This window comes from Patiria miniata, unplaced genomic scaffold (genome assembly GCF_015706575.1).
Source record: "Patiria miniata isolate m_02_andy unplaced genomic scaffold, ASM1570657v1 HiC_scaffold_26, whole genome shotgun sequence".
NCBI classification, from domain to species: Eukaryota; Metazoa; Echinodermata; class Asteroidea; order Valvatida; family Asterinidae; genus Patiria; species Patiria miniata.
The window spans coordinates 8,904,144-8,922,211 of record NW_024037065.1 but is presented as its reverse complement, the minus strand read 5'-3'; the positions used below and the strand labels follow the sequence as shown (position 1 = coordinate 8,922,211).

The 18,068-nt window shown below is 42.0% G+C and overlaps 1 protein-coding gene and 1 pseudogene across 1 annotated transcript; one reads left to right on the top strand and one right to left on the bottom strand.

Moving 5' to 3' along the window:
• The first annotated feature begins 816 nt into the window (after positions 1–816).
• Positions 817–2,294, top strand: LOC119733987 (lengsin-like). Its single transcript, XM_038207371.1, has one exon. The coding sequence runs from the start codon at positions 834–836 to the stop codon at positions 2,196–2,198; it is 1,365 nt and encodes a 454-aa protein (XP_038063299.1). The 5' UTR covers positions 817–833; the 3' UTR covers positions 2,199–2,294.
• Positions 2,295–14,502: 12,208 nt separating this feature from the next.
• LOC119733612 lies at positions 14,503–16,598 on the bottom strand (annotated as a pseudogene).
• Positions 16,599–18,068: the final 1,470 nt, after the last annotated feature.

Genomic DNA, 18,068 nt, shown 5'->3' with positions numbered 1-18,068 from the left:
TTAAAGTCCATGTAGTCAAGTTGGGAATAGAGTATGCGAATGAAGTGAAATTTGCACAGATACAAGTCATTGACATGTATTTATCCCTATGTGATTTTATGAAAAAGAGCCAGCCACATAATGTAAAAAATAAAATAATAATAATAATAAAATAAACAAAAAAAGTTCTGTAAATTATTCCACACTAGAGCTCTTGTGCTTCCTAGCTCACGAGGTCACGGACGGGTTACGTTAGAAAGAATGCAATCATTTGACTTTTGCCTACCTTTTGTAAGACTCAACACTTGATATTTGTCGTACCTTTTTCCTTTTGTTAAGAGTATTGTTTGATGCGTGACATGGTACAACCGCTTCACTTAATGTGGTATTTCAACCGTAAATTGGGCCGAGTAGCTCAGGCCAAAGTACTTGTGGAACTATCAAAAATTGATATTTATAATTATTTTGACAGTGCAATATGTCAAAGAACCTTTGTTACAGTTAACCCGAACCCGACCCATATCTGGGTTTTTTTTTCACGGCCGGTGATTTTTTTGTAGGTTGCCAATCCCCCAATTAGTTTTTTGGACATCCCCTCTTTCGTTAAAAAAAAGAGAGTAGAATCTGGCTTAACACTGCTGTCAGGTAAACAAAAAATCCGATGGGTTATATCACATGTCGTCACCCAGTTTGTTGTCGGCATACAACGTACATCAGTCGGTAGACCCGTGTCCGTTTCGGCCTGGATCACTGTACTGATTGTGTGTAGTTTTTAGCTTCATAGTCGTAAAACCACTTGACTATTTTGGAATCAATGCTTTCCTCTTTTCAGAAGCAAAACCCCAGCATCAGATATGAACGCCTTGAAGAATGACCACCCGACCTTGGCAAACCTACAGAGTGTCTTGGAAAAAGAGGGAATCGAATTCGTCCGCTTCGAGTTTGGCGACATGAACGGCATATCTCGTTGTAAAGTCGTGCCGTCTCGTCATGCTCCGGAGAAATCCAAGCGAGGTGTCAACATCCCGATGATTCAGCTGGCCATGGATACGGCGTGCAACCTTGTCTCCGGTACCGGGTACGCCATCGAGATTTGCTGGACCGACGGGGTTTTCTTCCCCGACCTAAGCACCTTTCGCTCGGTGCCTTGGCTTCCAAACACCGCCCTAGTGTTGATGGAGCCGACTTTCCGCGGCAAGCCCGTACCGTCCTACCCACGTTACGTCGCCAGACGACAGCTGGATCGTCTTCAGGAGTTGGGCTACAGTCTGCTGTCGGCCCACGAGCACGAGTTCTACGTCATCGATGCCGAGTCCAAGAAACCACTACACCAGGGAAACCTAAGGTCCTCTTTAAGCATCTTCGCAGACACTGATCTGATGTACGCCTTCTCGCGAAGTTTGACCGGGATCGGTGTGAACGTGGAAGCTTTGGACACCGAAATTTCCCCGGGTCAAGTTGAGATAACCTACAAACCGGCGTTTGGAATCCGCGCGGCTGACAACGCGCATCTCTACCGCGCAACTATAAAGGAGGTTGCGCAGAAACGGGGCTACATCGCCTCGTTCATGTCTAAACCGTGGGCGGATCGGAGCGGAAACTCCGCCCACTTTTGTCACTCCCTCTGGGATGTTGCAGGAAAGAAAGGCGTCATGTATGACCCTAGGGATGAGCTGAAAATATCCGAAGTGGCACGGCACTGGATCGCCGGTATCCTCGCCCACGCTCCAGCAATCAGTCTTCTCATGGCGCCAACTCCCAACTGCCCGAAACGATTCAAACCTTTCAGCTTCGCGCCAACCAACGCCACGTGGGGGATTGAGAACCGGACCTGCGCCTTGCGTCTGAAGATCCAAGGTGAGGCGGGAACCTACTTGGAGAATCGCATGGGAGCCAGTGCCAGCAATCCTTATCTGACGCTAGCCGCCACAGTGGCCGCTGGAATCGACGGCATCGCCAAGAAGTTGCCACTCCCAGCCCGAGTTACCGGCGACGCGTACGTGCAGGCCGACGTACCGCCAGATACCCAGGACCTACCCAGTACCCTCCAGGGCGCCCTGGAAGCCTTCGAAGCAGACAGCGTCATCACCGAGGCTTTTGGGGAGGAGTTCTGCCGGGCATTTCTCGCCGTCAAGCGAAACGAGATGGAGAAGGACAGGGAGGCACAAGCAGACGGAGACACCGACTGGGAATATCGCAACTATTTTGAGATGAACTAACCTGTCTGTCAGATAACTCACTTTGCCTGACTTCATGATTGCCATTTCTTATTCGCCATTATTTAAACAGTAGTTTGGGTTGGATTTCGTTTTGTTTGGTTGTTCAGGCTACCCCCCCCCCCCCCACACTTCTCACCTTGCAAATGTTATAGGTAGAGTTACCACTGCAGTGGTGTATCCAGGTATGGGGTCCGGGAAGGACATATATATTATAGACATATATTTATAATCTAGGCCAGCGTGGAAGTGCTGACGCGGTTCGCGCGTGTGTTACAAGTATCATTGGAGGAAAACAAAACCTCTCATAAGTTTTCCAATGTCGCAGCATGTAATCTCGTGCATTAAGCAATGTTTCAATTAAAATTGTAATAAGTAAAGTACTCTGTCTAGCTCATTGTTTATATAAGAATTATAATGAACAAACTAAGTCTTATGGTGGAAGGACGGAGGTTAGGGAACCGCCTAACGCGTACCTACAATCCTGGCCAAATCTCGCTGCGCCCCTAACCCCCACGGCCCCCGTTTAATGTTGTCTGTCATTGCGCGGTGTGTGCTCCATCAGCTGGAGAGAACAACATTGACCGGGGGAGCGGGGGAGTGGGTGACCATGGCAGGCTCAGAAAGTGTCCCAACCATTTTAGCCGGGATTGTAGCTTCGTGTACATTTGTTTGTTAGTCCAAGTTGGTTTTTCTTTTCACGGTTATATGGTTTTTGAAAGGCCCACTCTCTCTCTCTCTCTGTTTTACATGTATGTCAACTTCTTTTGTCAAACTGCGTGCATAATTTTGGGCTGTATCTTTCTGATTACATAAACAACTACAAAGTACTCATAACAGAGACCGCAAACCTCCGCCAAGGCTGAACAATTCCCCGCCATATTGTCAGTACACCCAAAAGAAATACTCGCACATCCAATTGACATCTATATTCTATTGCACTTTTAAAATGTCAACAGGATTGCTCATATTGGCGGCTTTATATGGTGTATGTAAGACAGTGTTAGTTATTCAATAAAACAAATCTTTAAACTCAAACATTTAGTAGTTCACATGTATAGGCATGTGTTGGTCTTCACTCCCCCATTGTATAAAATGGTCTACTCCATTGACCTGTGTGGTTGGATAAGGTGGCCGATAAGGTATACAGGGTCACCAGGTCAGTGAAACGCACGCACACAAGTGTGCATTTGCCTGCAACGGGGGACCCCAGTTGTCCCCCATTTGTTTCAACTTTTTTAGGAAGACATCCCATAAGTTTTGTACACAATCGCCAAATCGGGGACCTCTGGGAATTGGGGACTCTAATGTCCTCTATTGTTCAATGTCCTCTATTGCATGCAGAAACAAACTGACACACACAACACGCACTGTGATTTTCAAGCCTCCTTCAGTGCCAATAACGATACTTGACGTAACTGCCTTTTCCCCCAAAGGCTTGAATCTGCAATTTTCAAAGCTTCTTCCAACAACCCATACTTTCCAAGAACATATTCAAATGATTTTTCTGTCAAAAATTCTGCAAAATGAGAAGACACTGTGCCTTTGAATAATAAAAAAGCTGTGCTTTATGCGAGCCATTTCAGAAGATTCAAAATGTCATTGGTTTTCATGGGAACCTAGAGAAACAGCTAGGTGTGCAACTTGCAAGAACGTACAGTTGGTTTGAAAAATGCTCAATAAGACGAGTGTTTTTTTTTCTTTAAGAAGGCTGTAGTTTGAGGAGGCGTGTGTCTGCAAGCATTGCATTCATTGTGTGGACTCCCGAACAACAGATGTCCACATAAACCAGGTTTCAGCGACGTCGTGTGGACTGGCCCACGTCCACACAAGGCTTCCCCCTCTCTGGAAATGTTTAGAGGCATTTTGGGGTTAGGTTTATTAGCCGCAAAATGAAGAGAAACACTCAAGGGAATCATAGGGGGGAAAATGGGTTGAAAGTGTTTTCACAGTGTGAGTAAAATTATTGGGTTTTTTTCACAGGTTTTTTTAACTACACGAAAACAAAGGAATGTCCACATAATAACGTAAACGTGCGAGGTGGGAGAGGTTCGATGTCGTCTAAAGATTAAAAAAATAAGGGAAGACATTCTATCAAAAAGTCACCCTCTATACATGAATCACTACCTCTTCGGTCTCCCAACTCAGTTGCTTATTGAACGAGCTCATGTCAAACAGATAGCAACGAAATACTGTATCACTCCCTAGATAAGCAGGCATCTATCACAAGGATAACAAACATTACTGCCGACCCGCATTCCATCCCTCCCCAATAATATTCCCGTCAAACGGCTTCAAGTATGCCTCATATCAGTATAAACGGTTTTCCATGTGTCTTAAACATCTGAATGTGCTCAGGACTATTATTTTGTCCCTGCCTCATACGATTGCTCTTACCCACTTTTTATAGGCCTGTCGGGAATGGACCTGCATATATTCGTTATGACTGTCACTGATACTGTTTTTGAATGGCATGTAGCAATAAATATTGGCGCTCATGAATTTGAACAATTCGGCGTGATTGTTTGAACACATGGGACATATTCTCTCTGCAGAAGTACATTCTGTGTTCATAATGAAATGGTTAATACATTAAGAGTATCGTTAAAAAAAAAATCCTCTTTGAGTCCTAACATTTTACTTCATTTTCTGTTTCATCTCTCAGTGCGTCAGTTTTGGGGGAAATGTTTCTTAGGTGTACAACATATACCACAAGGGTACTTATATTTCGGCATTCACAAGTTAGTTGACGTGAAATTCATTAACCTAACCCTGTTCAAAATATCTGGAAAACATATACTAAAATTATAGAATTCATGGTTCATGACTGAGGCAATATTCAAAATGTATTCATGAATCATATTTTAGGAGCAATTCTGCGTGCGTTTTGCACACCACAAATTATTAGTTAATTTGTAAGAATAATTGAAAGATTATTTTTTTTTTACAGTTTCAATTACCTTAATTTGTTCTCTCTCCAGGTGCGACATCATTGGCCAAATTTACAACCATACAGTTCGGTACAGATGGTGCCACGGGCGGATTCAGAACACAATTTGGGGGGGGGGGGAGCAAAAAAAATTTGGTCCCCCAAAAAGTGGGGTGGGGGGGGGAATTACGGCGTGGGGTTCGGGGGAATTTGTTTGGATTCTAGGTGCTCTATGGTGCGATCTGAGGCAATTTCTGACCACTTTAACGATGTTTCTGGAGGAAAAGATTGTGATGTACTCATTGCCTGCCTTTATTGCGACATCACATAAAAAACAATTTAAAAATATTTTTTTTGGGGGGGGGGGGCATGGCCCCCTTTGGCCCCCCCCCCCCGATCCGCCCTTGGATGGTGCACAATCCACATAAATAATAAATAAATCCCTACAACCGAATAACAATTTACACAATTAAGTTTTCTTACTTTCATTTAATGTAGGGGACCGTGCCTGAGCAAGGGCGACCTCATTAGTCCTTCCCAATATTATTATGTAGATGACGTATCTGATTTGCATGTTTCTATATGAAACATTATTTTGTCTGCGACCTTTGTGCTTCCCGCGCATGGACGGTTTACGTTCGTCCTCAACAACATGAGAAGCTAGTCCTCAGGTCCATCTCTCACAATTTAAGTCGGGATAATTGTACCATTTTTATACTTTCCCATGTAAATATTTTATACATGTAATTCCAAGATTATTGCTTGTATAGGTTCATTGTCTGGTTGAACAATTGTCGAGGTGTTTGCCCTAGCGTATAAATATTCAGACGAGTGATTTGGCAGGTACTCGAGATGTATACTTTTCTCGGTCTTTTTCTGGAAGATACTAAAACCACACATCACAGCCACATTTCTGTCTGATTTTCGTGCGCCAGCATGGCTTTGCCATGACGGCCATGTGTCCTGAGGGGTAGAGCATCCCCATAAGAAACCTCCAGCAATGGGGGTTTTCATTCCGGTACAACTTGGAGTAAATAAAAGTGCCAAGTCCGTCAGCTTCCCTGCTCTGTTGCATGGCTTGTAAGGTCAAAAGAAGCCAGCTGGCAGACCAACTGTAGCTAGACCCACTATAGTTCTACGGAGCACCAGTCCTACATTCAAGTACTTGTGGGTCTGTAGCAGCGAAATGTGATGCTGCATGGCTTGTAAGGTCCCAGAAAGGTGGCTAGCTAGACCCGCTATAGTTCTACGGAGCACCAGTCCTACATTCAAGTACTTAATTGTGGGACTGTAGCAGCCGACCTTTCACTGTTGTCGGTTGGGGGAGGGGTGCATTGAACTGAATAAAGATGACAGTTTATAATTAGGCTAGGTAAAAATCTTTAAAAAAAAAATGTTGTTCAAATATTTTTTTAGTAAAGTAAATTGGATCGGGAAAGAATGACCAATGGATTAAAAGATTTTTTTAATTTATTTATTTATTTCGTGTTATTTTATCAGTTGTCAATGAACTGTTCTCCCTGGGGCCCTGGATTACATAAAAACATAACAACAATAACGACAAAAATTACAAAAGACACAATGAAAGACATAATGAATACATTACAAAATAATCCAAGGAGTTAAAACCACGCAAAATGAAAACCCTAAATTACAACAGACGATGTATAGATAAACAGATTTAAAATGGAACATTAATCCCGAGTTAAAAACCATTGTCTTGTTTAAAAATTGACTTTCGCTTTTCCCTTGTCCATTAATTAAAAGGCAGCTGATCTTAAAATACAAATAATATAAATGCATCTATTTATTTGCCCAGTACAGAGTTTTAAAAGACGTGAGATCATTGGCCAGTTTTATATTAGGTGCCAAGTTGTTCCAAACCTGTGTCCCAACAGAATGAAAAGATTGTTTACCTGCTCTGGTTCGGGGTCTAGGAGGACATATATTTTTTCCTACTGCATTCCTAGTCTGGTGTGAATGTACTTCTCTGGCGAGAATAAATTCATCAGAGAGGTAAGTCGGAGCACTGCCATTAACAATTTTGTACATGAGAGTACTTATGTGATAATCCCACCGGTCTTTTATGGGAACCCATTTCAATCAGGCATACATCTCAACAGAAGGAGTAGTGCAGTCAACATTCAAAGCTATTCTGGCCATCTGTTTGTGTTGTCTAAGGAGAGTGTTTCGGTCAACCGCTCCGTACATCCACTAATCCAGGCAGGACAACAGTACTCAAAATGCGGCAACACTAGAGAATTACATAACAGTTTAAAGGGAATATACATCATTTGCTTTTGCTGTAATTTTCAGAAATGGATGGAATTGTGGGGTTGGAAATATATAGCAAATATAGTTACACTGACTTTTTTGAGGTTTTGGGTTCGAAAATGCTATAAAAACCAAGAAAAACAATCATTTTCCTGTAGTCTGGTTCCCTGACTCCATATAAGAAGAAACTGAGCAGTTTACATACATTGGGGAATTGTAAGGTCAGGGAACCAGTCTAGCTGGCTCGTACCCGTTCATAGGTTTGTAATTGATTGCAAACAAGTGCGATGGTCAATTGGGGCCAGTATTTGAAAAAAAGCCAGTTTTTTCCAACGCTGATCGGCCGATCAGCGTTGGAAATTGATACAAAAATACACCTTTTCTTGAAAATGACAGTATACCAGGTGCCATGATTTTACAGGATGATTTACACTGTCATTCACTAACAGTCCAGCAAGGTATTTCAACATGATTTGGTAGTTTTTTTTTTGACGTTTGCAAATGTTGTATTTTCCCTTTAATTGAGTTAGAATCCAAATATCCTTTAAGGCGTCTGAGCAAGGCCAATCTACTAGATATTTTACTGACAGTTTTTTGCACATGTTGTTGCCAATTAAGATTTTTATCCATCCATATTCCAAGATACTTAAAAACATTTACTTTGTCTAAAGGCATCTGATCAATATGTAACTGCATATCATCTACTCCATTAAGTTTCCGGGATGTCCCAACTGACATACATTGTGTTTTAGAAACATTTAAGGTAAGTTTGTTGAGTTTGAGCCAATCATTAATAAGATCCAGTTCTGTGTTCAGAATAGATTCAATGCCAGCAATGTTGCTACCGCTGCACATAACCACTGTATCATCTGCGTATAAAATGACCGAGGCCTTCGAGACAGCTCGAGGTAAATCATTGATATAAATCATGCACAATAGAGGACCCAATATTGAACCTTGTGAAACACCAACCTTGATCAATTCCAAATCAGATGTCTCGCCCCGAAAAGTGGTGGCTTGTTTACGGTTGGTCATGTAAGATTTTAAACCAAGCCAGAGCACCGTTCTTAATACCATAAGCCTGTAATTTACACAAAAGTAATTCGTGATCTACTGTGTCAAAGGCTTTCTTGAGATCGAGAAAAACCATACCTGTAATTTTACCCTGATCCATTTGATTGTACAAGTAGTTTGTTACATACGTCAATGAAGTACAGGTTGAATACCCGGGCCTGAACCCTGACTGTTGGGTACAGATCAAGCCATTGTCATATAAGAAGTCATACACCTGCAAATGAATTGCTTTCTCAAAGACTTTCATCACAATTGGGATGACTGAGATTGGCCGGTAGTTATTCGTGTCGTCAAGGTTACTTTCTTTGTGAATAGGCGTGACTTAAGCCTGTTTCCACTCATTTGGTATGTCCGCCTCTACCAGAGATCTATTAAATAATTTACACAATGATTCTGAAAAGATGCTAATGAAATGAAGACAAACAAGTTGCTTTGTATTTTCCGGGAGGGGGTAGGAGCTACATCATGTAAAGCCCATGCATACGTGATGGTACGAGATGATATGTAATTTTACCCAAAATGTCCACAATGAGGTTATTGTTAAAATCCTTTCTTTTTGCAGATCATTGCAAGGCGTAGCCACGACGAGGGAAGAATGACTATTTCGAGACACTCAGGATGTGGTGAGTGCAAGAACTTAGCGAATATTTAAGCGAGAAGGGGGAAGTACCTCAGACAAGACCGTCAAGCACAGATTTCTTTTGCGGAGAAAAATATAGCTAGAATACCAAGGAAAGGCAGTCATTTTGAAAAATTTCAAAAATTGCTTTTTTTTTCAAAGGACAAATCTGCGATGGACTTACAGCCAAACATCTTTCTCATGACATACCCTGACTGTGTGCCAGATTCCATGCTTGTATCATCAATGGCACAATTCTTCTAAATATTTTCCCAATCTGCCCCGCTATGCAAGGTTACAAAGGCAAAAGTAAAGGAAAAACATTATTGACAACACCTCTGAAGGACTGTCAAAAAACGAACTAAACATTGCCTGAGGCCAAAAAAAAAAGTCTTCGGTTTCTGGTATGCGCGCGCGTCGCCGTAGCCATGCGCGTCGGCAAAATGAAAACGTTTTTTTTTTAATGAAAGATGATGTCTCAAAACCGCCAAACTCACTGGTTTGACTGGAATCCTGCTGCTGCACAATTTTAACGTGTTTTTAGATGGGGTTATGGTCGAGAATAAGCTTTATGTGGCCTCTCTGGACTCCCATATATTTGCACTAAGTTTAGTCGGGCACCATTTGCAGTCATCAGCCGACATTTGAAGCCAAAAAATCAGGTAAAAAAAAAAAGCCGCGTCGCCGCACCACTTTTTGGGCAAGCTCCTTACCAGAAACCGGAGACTTTTTTTTTTGGCCTGATGGCTCTCCTAAAGTGTTTTCAAGTGCAAAGAAAAACTCGCGTGTATAATATGCCCCGTCTTATTGTTGCTGTTATCAAAACAAATGATCAATTAAGACTGCGGATATCAAATTGACAAGGCAGACATCATGCAATTAAACTTAAAAAAATTACTCAAAGTTGGTATACACGTTCCTTTTGGGGTGTGGCACCCCGAAAAAATAGATTTTAAAATTGAACTGGTAATTTCCTGGCATTACATTAGTTATGAGCTTTCCAATGAGATATCGCACGAAAAAAATTCAGCCAACGATAAGTAACCAATTAATTAATTTTAACTTTTGAATGAAGAGTGTCCCGCTCCTTATTCGAATCTGAGGCCAGTGGGACCTAGTATTATACGCATACGCTCTAGCGACAGTGCAGTTTATTAATAATAATAAACGCCACACTTTCAAGTAACGTACGTACTATGTCGTGTGAGCTGTGTCAAGGGCAGATCAAGAACACAATTGTTTTTTGTTGGGGGGGGGGGGGGCAGCAAAAGAATTTTGGGCCCACCAAAAAGTAGGTCAAAAAGTTACGGCGAGGCGCTTCGGGGCCCGCATAAGGGCCCCGAAACATTTTTGGATTCTAGATGCTCTGTGGTGCGATCTGAGGCAATTTCTGACCACTTTAACCAAATTTGTTTGAGAAACCGGAAAAGATTGTGGTGTACGGAGTGCCTGCCATTTTTGCGACGTCACTTAAACAAAAATATTGGGTTCATTTCGTTGGGCCCCCCCCCCCCATTCATTCATTTATTCATTGTTTATTTTCCACATTAATTGGTGTCTACGCAAAACATGTATAATTATACGAAAAGCAAAGTAAATGTGGAAGGGGGTCCCAAAGATGCAACTGTTTTTTTTTTTTTTTTTGCTTTTTTTTTTTCTTCAAGCTTGGATTGTACAGACAAGGTGGGGTACTATTTTGCTTTTTTGGTGTCCTCATGTACATTGGTGTCCTCCATAATTTGCCTTGGTGCTTTCGATCATTTGCCTTGGTGCAATTTCCCATTTCTTGGTGCTCTTTGGTAAAAACAAATTGAGGAGGTGCGGCAATAGAGGGCGCTGTTGGAGCTACCGCGGAACATTTTAGGGAAAAAAAAGATTGACCAGAGACCGACTTATTTTTTTTTTGGCCTTACATTAACACTAAATTCACATACCATAAAATAGTAAACTAAGGACAGTAAGTCTTGTAACCCTGTGAGAAAATGTAAATGAGTGGACTAAATAGAGTTTAAATACCCAGTTAGTAGTATGGCCTCATATTTTTTTTTTAATAATGGAAGATTCCATACATTTTTTTTTTTATAGAAACATCTAGGGAGTTCCACAGCTTGGGACCCTCATGCTTGACTGTATTTTGGGCGAGAGTGGTACGAGCAAAGGACTGATGGTATTTGTTACACTGTCTGGTGAAATGCTGGTGCACTTCTTCATTTTTTTGTAAACATAGAATAGATGGATTTAGGTAAGTTGTTTGGATTTAGATGGTGCGTGAGGGTTCCAAGCTGGAGAGAATAAATATCAGTTACTTTAAGTGTTTTATAATTACAAAAAGAGGATTTCTATGTTCCAGGTACGAAGCAGAGTTACTTATTCGCAAAATCTGTTTCTGTAGTTTAAGTATTCTGTTGATTTGTCCGACACCACAATGGATCCGCCCATGAGCCGTGTGCATCATAATAAAGTGCATGTGTGAACGTTATACTCATTTGTGCTGGACTTGGAGAATTACGGGTTTTGCAATCCTCTGAGAGGAATCTCAAAACTTTCTGAACTTGAGCGCGCTGTGTAAAACTACTTTTTAAAACTATATAAAGGCCTGCAAATGCAACCAAGCAAATGGATTTGTTACAGGGCATTATATATTCCTTCAAACTGCGTTCGAAAATGGAATTAGAAATTTTGAAAAAGCACGTAGAAACCAACTTTAACACTCGTAAAAATAAAAAGACTGTTAAGTTTACTTATAAATTGTGAAGACATTAATGTAGAATTAACAATAATACATTGATAATTAAAGTGAAATTAACAATTCCTGTAAATGAATCTCTTAAGGAGACAACTTTTCTTCATAACGCTGAGGTAGATATCCATTAAATAGATCATTATTAAAAACATGAGATATGCAAAGATTAAATACAGCTGCAATAATTAACAGGATTTAACTACTTAAGAAATCGTTAGGTGCATACGAAATTCACCCACTAAACTTATTGTATATAGTTTCCAAGTAGTACAGTACAGTACAGTACAGTACAGTACAGTAGATATCCATTAAATAGATCATTATTAAAAACATGAGATATGCAAAGATTAAATACAGCTGCAATAGTTAACAGGATTTAACTACTTAAGAAATCGTTAGGTGCATACGAAATTCACCCACTAAACTTATTGTATATAGTTTCCAAGTAGTACAGTACAGTACAGTACAGTACAGTAGATATCCATTAAATAGATCATTATTAAAAACATGAGATATGCAAAGATTAAATACAGCTGCAATAGTTAACAGGATTTAACTACGTAAGAAATCGTTAGGTGCATACGAAATTCACCCACTAAACTTATTGTATATAGTTTCCAAGTAGTACAGTACAGTACAGTACAGTACAGTACAGTACAGTACAGTACAGTACAGTACAGTACAGTACAGTACAGTACAGTACAGTACAGTACAGTACAGTACAGTACAGTACAGTACAGTACAGTACAGTACAGTACAGTACAGTACAGTACAGTACAGTACAGTACAGTACAGTACAGTACAGTACAGTACAGTACAGTACAGTACAGTACAGTACAGTACAGTACAGTACAGTACAGTAGATATCCATTAATAACAATAATCAAACAAAAGGAAGAGGGCGATTATTATGGATGTCTACATTAAACATTACAAAGTTAAAAAGTTTCATAGCAAGTAAGAAGACATTAAATTAGCTTAATAAAACAAAAACCAGATAAGAATTAACACACGAAAACAAACAACATTCAAGCAAATAAAACAAAACACGAGAAAAATGCACAATTCAAAGATTGCCATGGCCCAACTATAGATGGGCCCCGCCCAAAGCTAATTTCATTGGTCCCAAGTAAAGTCGGACATGATGTAGGGAATGTTTTATAGTCGTACATCAATGTAAACTATAGTTGGAACCGCAAAATAAAAAGATTGGAGTGGCCCAACTGTAGATAGGCCCCACCCATAGCTAATGTCATTGGTCCCGAGTAAAGTCCGATGTGTATCGGAGCTGTAGGGAATGTTTTATAGTCGTACAGCAACGTAAACTATTAGGGGACCGCAAAATAAAAAGATTGCCATGGCCCAACTATAGATGGGCCCCACCAATAGCTAATTTCATTAGTTCCAAGTAAAGTCAGACGTGTATCAGAGCTGTAGGGAATGTTTTATAGCTGTACATTAATGTAAACTATAGTTGGGACCGCAAAATAACAAGATTGGAGTGGCCCAACTATAAATGGGCCCCACCCATAGCTAATTTCAATTGTCCCAAGTAAAGTCAGACGTATGAGCTGTAGGCCATGATGATTGATGCTAGTTACACAGTAACGTAAACTATAGTTAGGACCACACAATTCAAAGATTGGAATGGCCCAATTATAGATGGGCCCCACCAGAAATATGTATTATAAATTACAGAAGAAAAATAGAAACGATCTTGATTTTTGCTGCAGATCGATCAGCAGCAAAAATCAAAACAGGTCGATTGAATTAATACATGTACAAAGCATTCGTATCCAATTGTGGCTTAGATAATTAACAACGATGAGAAAAATATATTATTAACAAACAAATAACGGAGAAAAAATCTGACATTGGGAGACCTCTTCGGTTTATTGGGAAGGGGGGGGTGTAAAAGCTCATTTCTATTCGATCCCCATCCCATGGTTGCCGCGTGGCGTGTGCTAAACTGAGTTTAAACGTGTTTCCTTGTTCTGGGAGTTTACTGTGTAGTCCTCTATCAGTTTCCATGGAGGAATCTCCATGGTGATTTATTATAAAGTCAGGTATTGTCCAGCGAAAAAAACTAAACGTCTGCACATCCATTTAGTCCGAGTAACTAGGACTCTACGGATCGCTTTTTTAACATTTGGACATGGTAGGGCGATCACCCGACCATGTCCAAATGCTCGGACTAACATCCATAGGGCATTCGCAGCTGGACCCCTCGACTCCCAACTATAGTTGGGCCAGCCCAACTGTGGAACTACAGTTGGGACCGTCCTAACTATAGTTGGGACAATTCCAACTATAGTTGGGACCAATACCATAGTTGGGGCGTAACAATTTCACCCTTGTACAGGGAAAATGACCTCATGAGGGTGCTCCCCCAGACTGACCATTACGTCAGTCCATGGTCAGTCTACCTTTACTCAGAAATGATGTCATATAAGTTATGTCTTCCTTATATGACATCATGTCCTATTTTCACCTAAAGTTGCCCCTCAGAAATTGTATAAAATGTCCACATTTCCCCACTTTCATTGAGTTCTCCTTTTTCTCCCTGGGAAACCAGAGGCATAGCCATAAGCCGATTCAGCCCTGGCCAGTCTTCATCTGTGACCAGGTTTTTAATTGAATTCTTGAGAATAAAATAGTTTGTCCATAATGCTGAGCTCATACCAGTGCGTCTTTGTATTCTTCGTAGTCATCGTTCATCCCGCCCTTAGCCACAGCTTTCGTATCCTAACATCTGAGTATAGTCAAACGTCCCAAAGACTATATCCAAATTCTATATGTTACACTATGTTTGTTTTCCCCAAAAATGGTCATCGAGGCGAGTTGGCGCGTATGCTCGAGCGAAATGGCTTATTACTGTGCAGTAAGATATCTGACAGACAGGTTAGTTCATCTCAAAGTAGTTGCGATATTCCCAGTCGGTGTCTCCATTTGCTTGTGCTTCCCTCTCCTTCTCCATCTCGTACCGCTTGATGGCGAGAAATGCTCGGCAGAACTCCTTCCCAAAAGCCTCGGTGATGACGCTGTCTGCTTCGAAGGCTTCCAGAGCGCCCTGGAGGGTACCGGGGAGGTCCCGGGTACCAGGAGGTACGTCGGCCTGCACGAACGCTTCGCCGGTAACTCGGGCTGGGAGTGGCAGCTTCTTGGAGATGCCGTCGATTCCAGCGGCCACTGTGGCGGCTAGCGTCAGATAAGGATTGCTGGCACTGGCTCCCATGCGATTCTCCAAGTAGGTTCCCGCCTCACCTTGTATCTTCAGACGCAAGGCGCAGGTCCGGTTATCAATCCCCCACGTGGCGTTGGTTGGCGCGAAGCTGAGAGGTTTGAATCGTTTCGGGCAGTTGGGAGTTGGCGCCATGAGAAGACTGATTGCTGGAGCGTGGCGAGGATACCGGCGATCCAGTGCCGTGCCACTTCGGATATTTTCAGCTCATCCCTGGGGTCATACATGACGCCTTTCTTCCCTGCAGCATCCCAGAGGGAGTGACAAAAATGGGCGGAGTTTCCGCTCCGATCCGCCCACGGTTTAGACATGAACGAGGCGATGTAGCCCCGTTTCTGCGCTACCTCCTTAATAGTTGCGCGGTACAGATGCACGTTGTCAGCCGCGCGGATTCCAAACGCCGGTTTGTAGGTTATCTCAACTTGACCGGGGGAAATTTCGGTGTCCAAAGCTTCCACGTTCACGCCGATCCCGGTCAAACTTCGCGAGAAGGCGTACATCAGATCAGTGTCTGCGAAGATGCTTAAAGAGGACCTTAGGTTTCCCTGGTGTAGTGGCTTCTTGGACTCGGCATCGATGACGTAGAACTCGTGCTCGTGCGCCGACAGCAGACTGTAGCCCAACTCCTGAAGACGATCCAGCTGTCGTCTGGCGATGTAACGTGGGTAGGACGGTACGGGCTTGCCGAGGAAAGTCGGCTCCATCAACACTAGGGCGGTGTTTGGAAGCCAAGGCACCGAACGAAAGGTGCTTAGGTCGGGGAAGTAAACCCCGTCGCCCCAGCCGATGTCGCGGGTGTACCCGGTACCGGAAACAAAGTTACACGCCGTGTCCATGCTCAGATGACCCACTGGCATGTTGACACCTCGCTTGGACTTCTCCGGAGCATGTCGAGACGGCACGACTTTACAACGAGATATGCCGTTCATGTCGCCAAACTCAAAGCGGACGAATTCGATTCCCTCTTCTTCCAAGACACTCTGTAGGTTGGCCAAGGTCGGGTGGTCATTCTTCAAGGCGTTCATATCTGCTGCTGGGGTTTTATTTCTGAAAAGAAGAAAGTATTGAAAGACACATTCGTTTTAAACACCACAAAAATCCAATCCTTACACACTCCATTATTGAAAAATAGCGAAGTAGTTTTACGCACACGAGCTAAAAACTACGTACAATCAGTACCTCGACACTGTAGACCGTAAAGGTTGTGCAATGTCCATTTCAAAGCTTAAGACTGCTGCCGTGGTTGCACCCAATTGTACTGCTTTGTGTATTAACAGTTGTATGAGGAACGGCTGTTTCACAGCACTGAGCTTGATGACGACATATTGTTCATTGCAAAGTTTCATTCAGGTCTGTCACACAATGGGTCCGTTTTTCCCTTGTGGACGTGACAGAGGACAGAATTGATAAAACAGCAGAACAGAAAATAAAACACAGGACTGCAAAGTTGTACGATCAGAACTTAATACTAATATTATTCAATTATTCAATTAATATTACAACTTACCCACCACCACAATAATTATCTAATCAACGCAATTAATCTTGATCCCTGGGGACGAGCGGACAGTTCTAGGAGAGCTGAACTCCCGACGTTGTCGGCTGTAATGTCTGGTAGGGTGTTCCTCCTGAGGTAGGTCTACCCCGTGAGTAAGACACTGTGAAACTCACGCGATCTGTCTCCACCACTGAGCTCAGGTAAGGGTCTATAGATGGGCCTACTCATGGACGTCCGGCGTCTCCATTTAGGACGATGGATCGAGGTGCGTACTTCCCTTGTCGGATAGGTCACCTCGCCGATGGAAGGAGTTACGGGGTTACATACTGCAATTTCACACAGAAACTGTGTACATACCCGATGACACGGCACAGTCGGCTTTCACACAGGACCATTAGACGTGCACATGCGGTGGTAGTTCACACAGAACTCACATAGTCGGGTGCGTAGTGTTTACCCCCAGTCCACACAGGATCAATGGGCTCGTAGTCCACTAAGGACAGGCAAACCCCCGTAGTCCCACACAGGGAAAAGCCCTTTAAAGAAAGATTAAACATAATACACCATGACACTACAACTATAAGATTCCAAAAATTTGCAACCAATTAAATAAAATTTACATGCGCTATATCCTCAACCACAACTCCAGTTACATTTTTGCGAAATGAAAATTCCCCTAAAATCGCCATACTCTCATAACTATATTTTACTACATCCCTGTATTTCAACAGAACACTAAATCACAAATATAAAGGGAACTCCAATTTTCAATCCTTAAGATCTGCTTCAAAATTCAGTTCTTGGAATGAATGTTTTCTCCAAAAAACCTCCTCACACCATTTTGTAAACTCTTTACTTGCCAAACTGACTAATGATTAATAAATTTACAATGAAAGAAATACTTACAGTTTACTGACAAAACTGGCTTTTAAAACATGGGCCGCGCCCTGGTACACACAGTACCACTGTATATACTCCCAAAGGAATATAAGGTGACTGCACACAGTGAAGGCTAAAATAGCAGTGCCCTGGGGAATGCACATGGCATCTAAGTGCTAACAAAATCACTCAACCAAATCATTAATTTGCATACTGCATTAACATAAGAAAGATTTAACTGTGCTGTACATTCTGGGTAGCTTCAATTCTGGATGGGGGAGAATTAAATTAACTTGTGCTAAAAATAAATGTATAAGTGATAATCCAATAATTAATTACTTGAATAAAAACAATGATCACTACTTGATTAATAAATCTATCACATCTTGTGACAAGGTCGCTATGCATGATGTGCACAAGATAAAAGCATAAGCTCGGTTCAACTTCAAGCTTGTCTAAAGATTATACGGTTGGGTAAAAATGTTACTAGATATAGCTCCATGATTGTATATACATTTGTTCAGACTGCGTGTTTTGTATGCTGGGAATCAGCAGCATACTGGTGGCAGTGTTGCAAGTTGGCCACAGAGTTTTTTGCTGCCAATAAAGCTGAGTT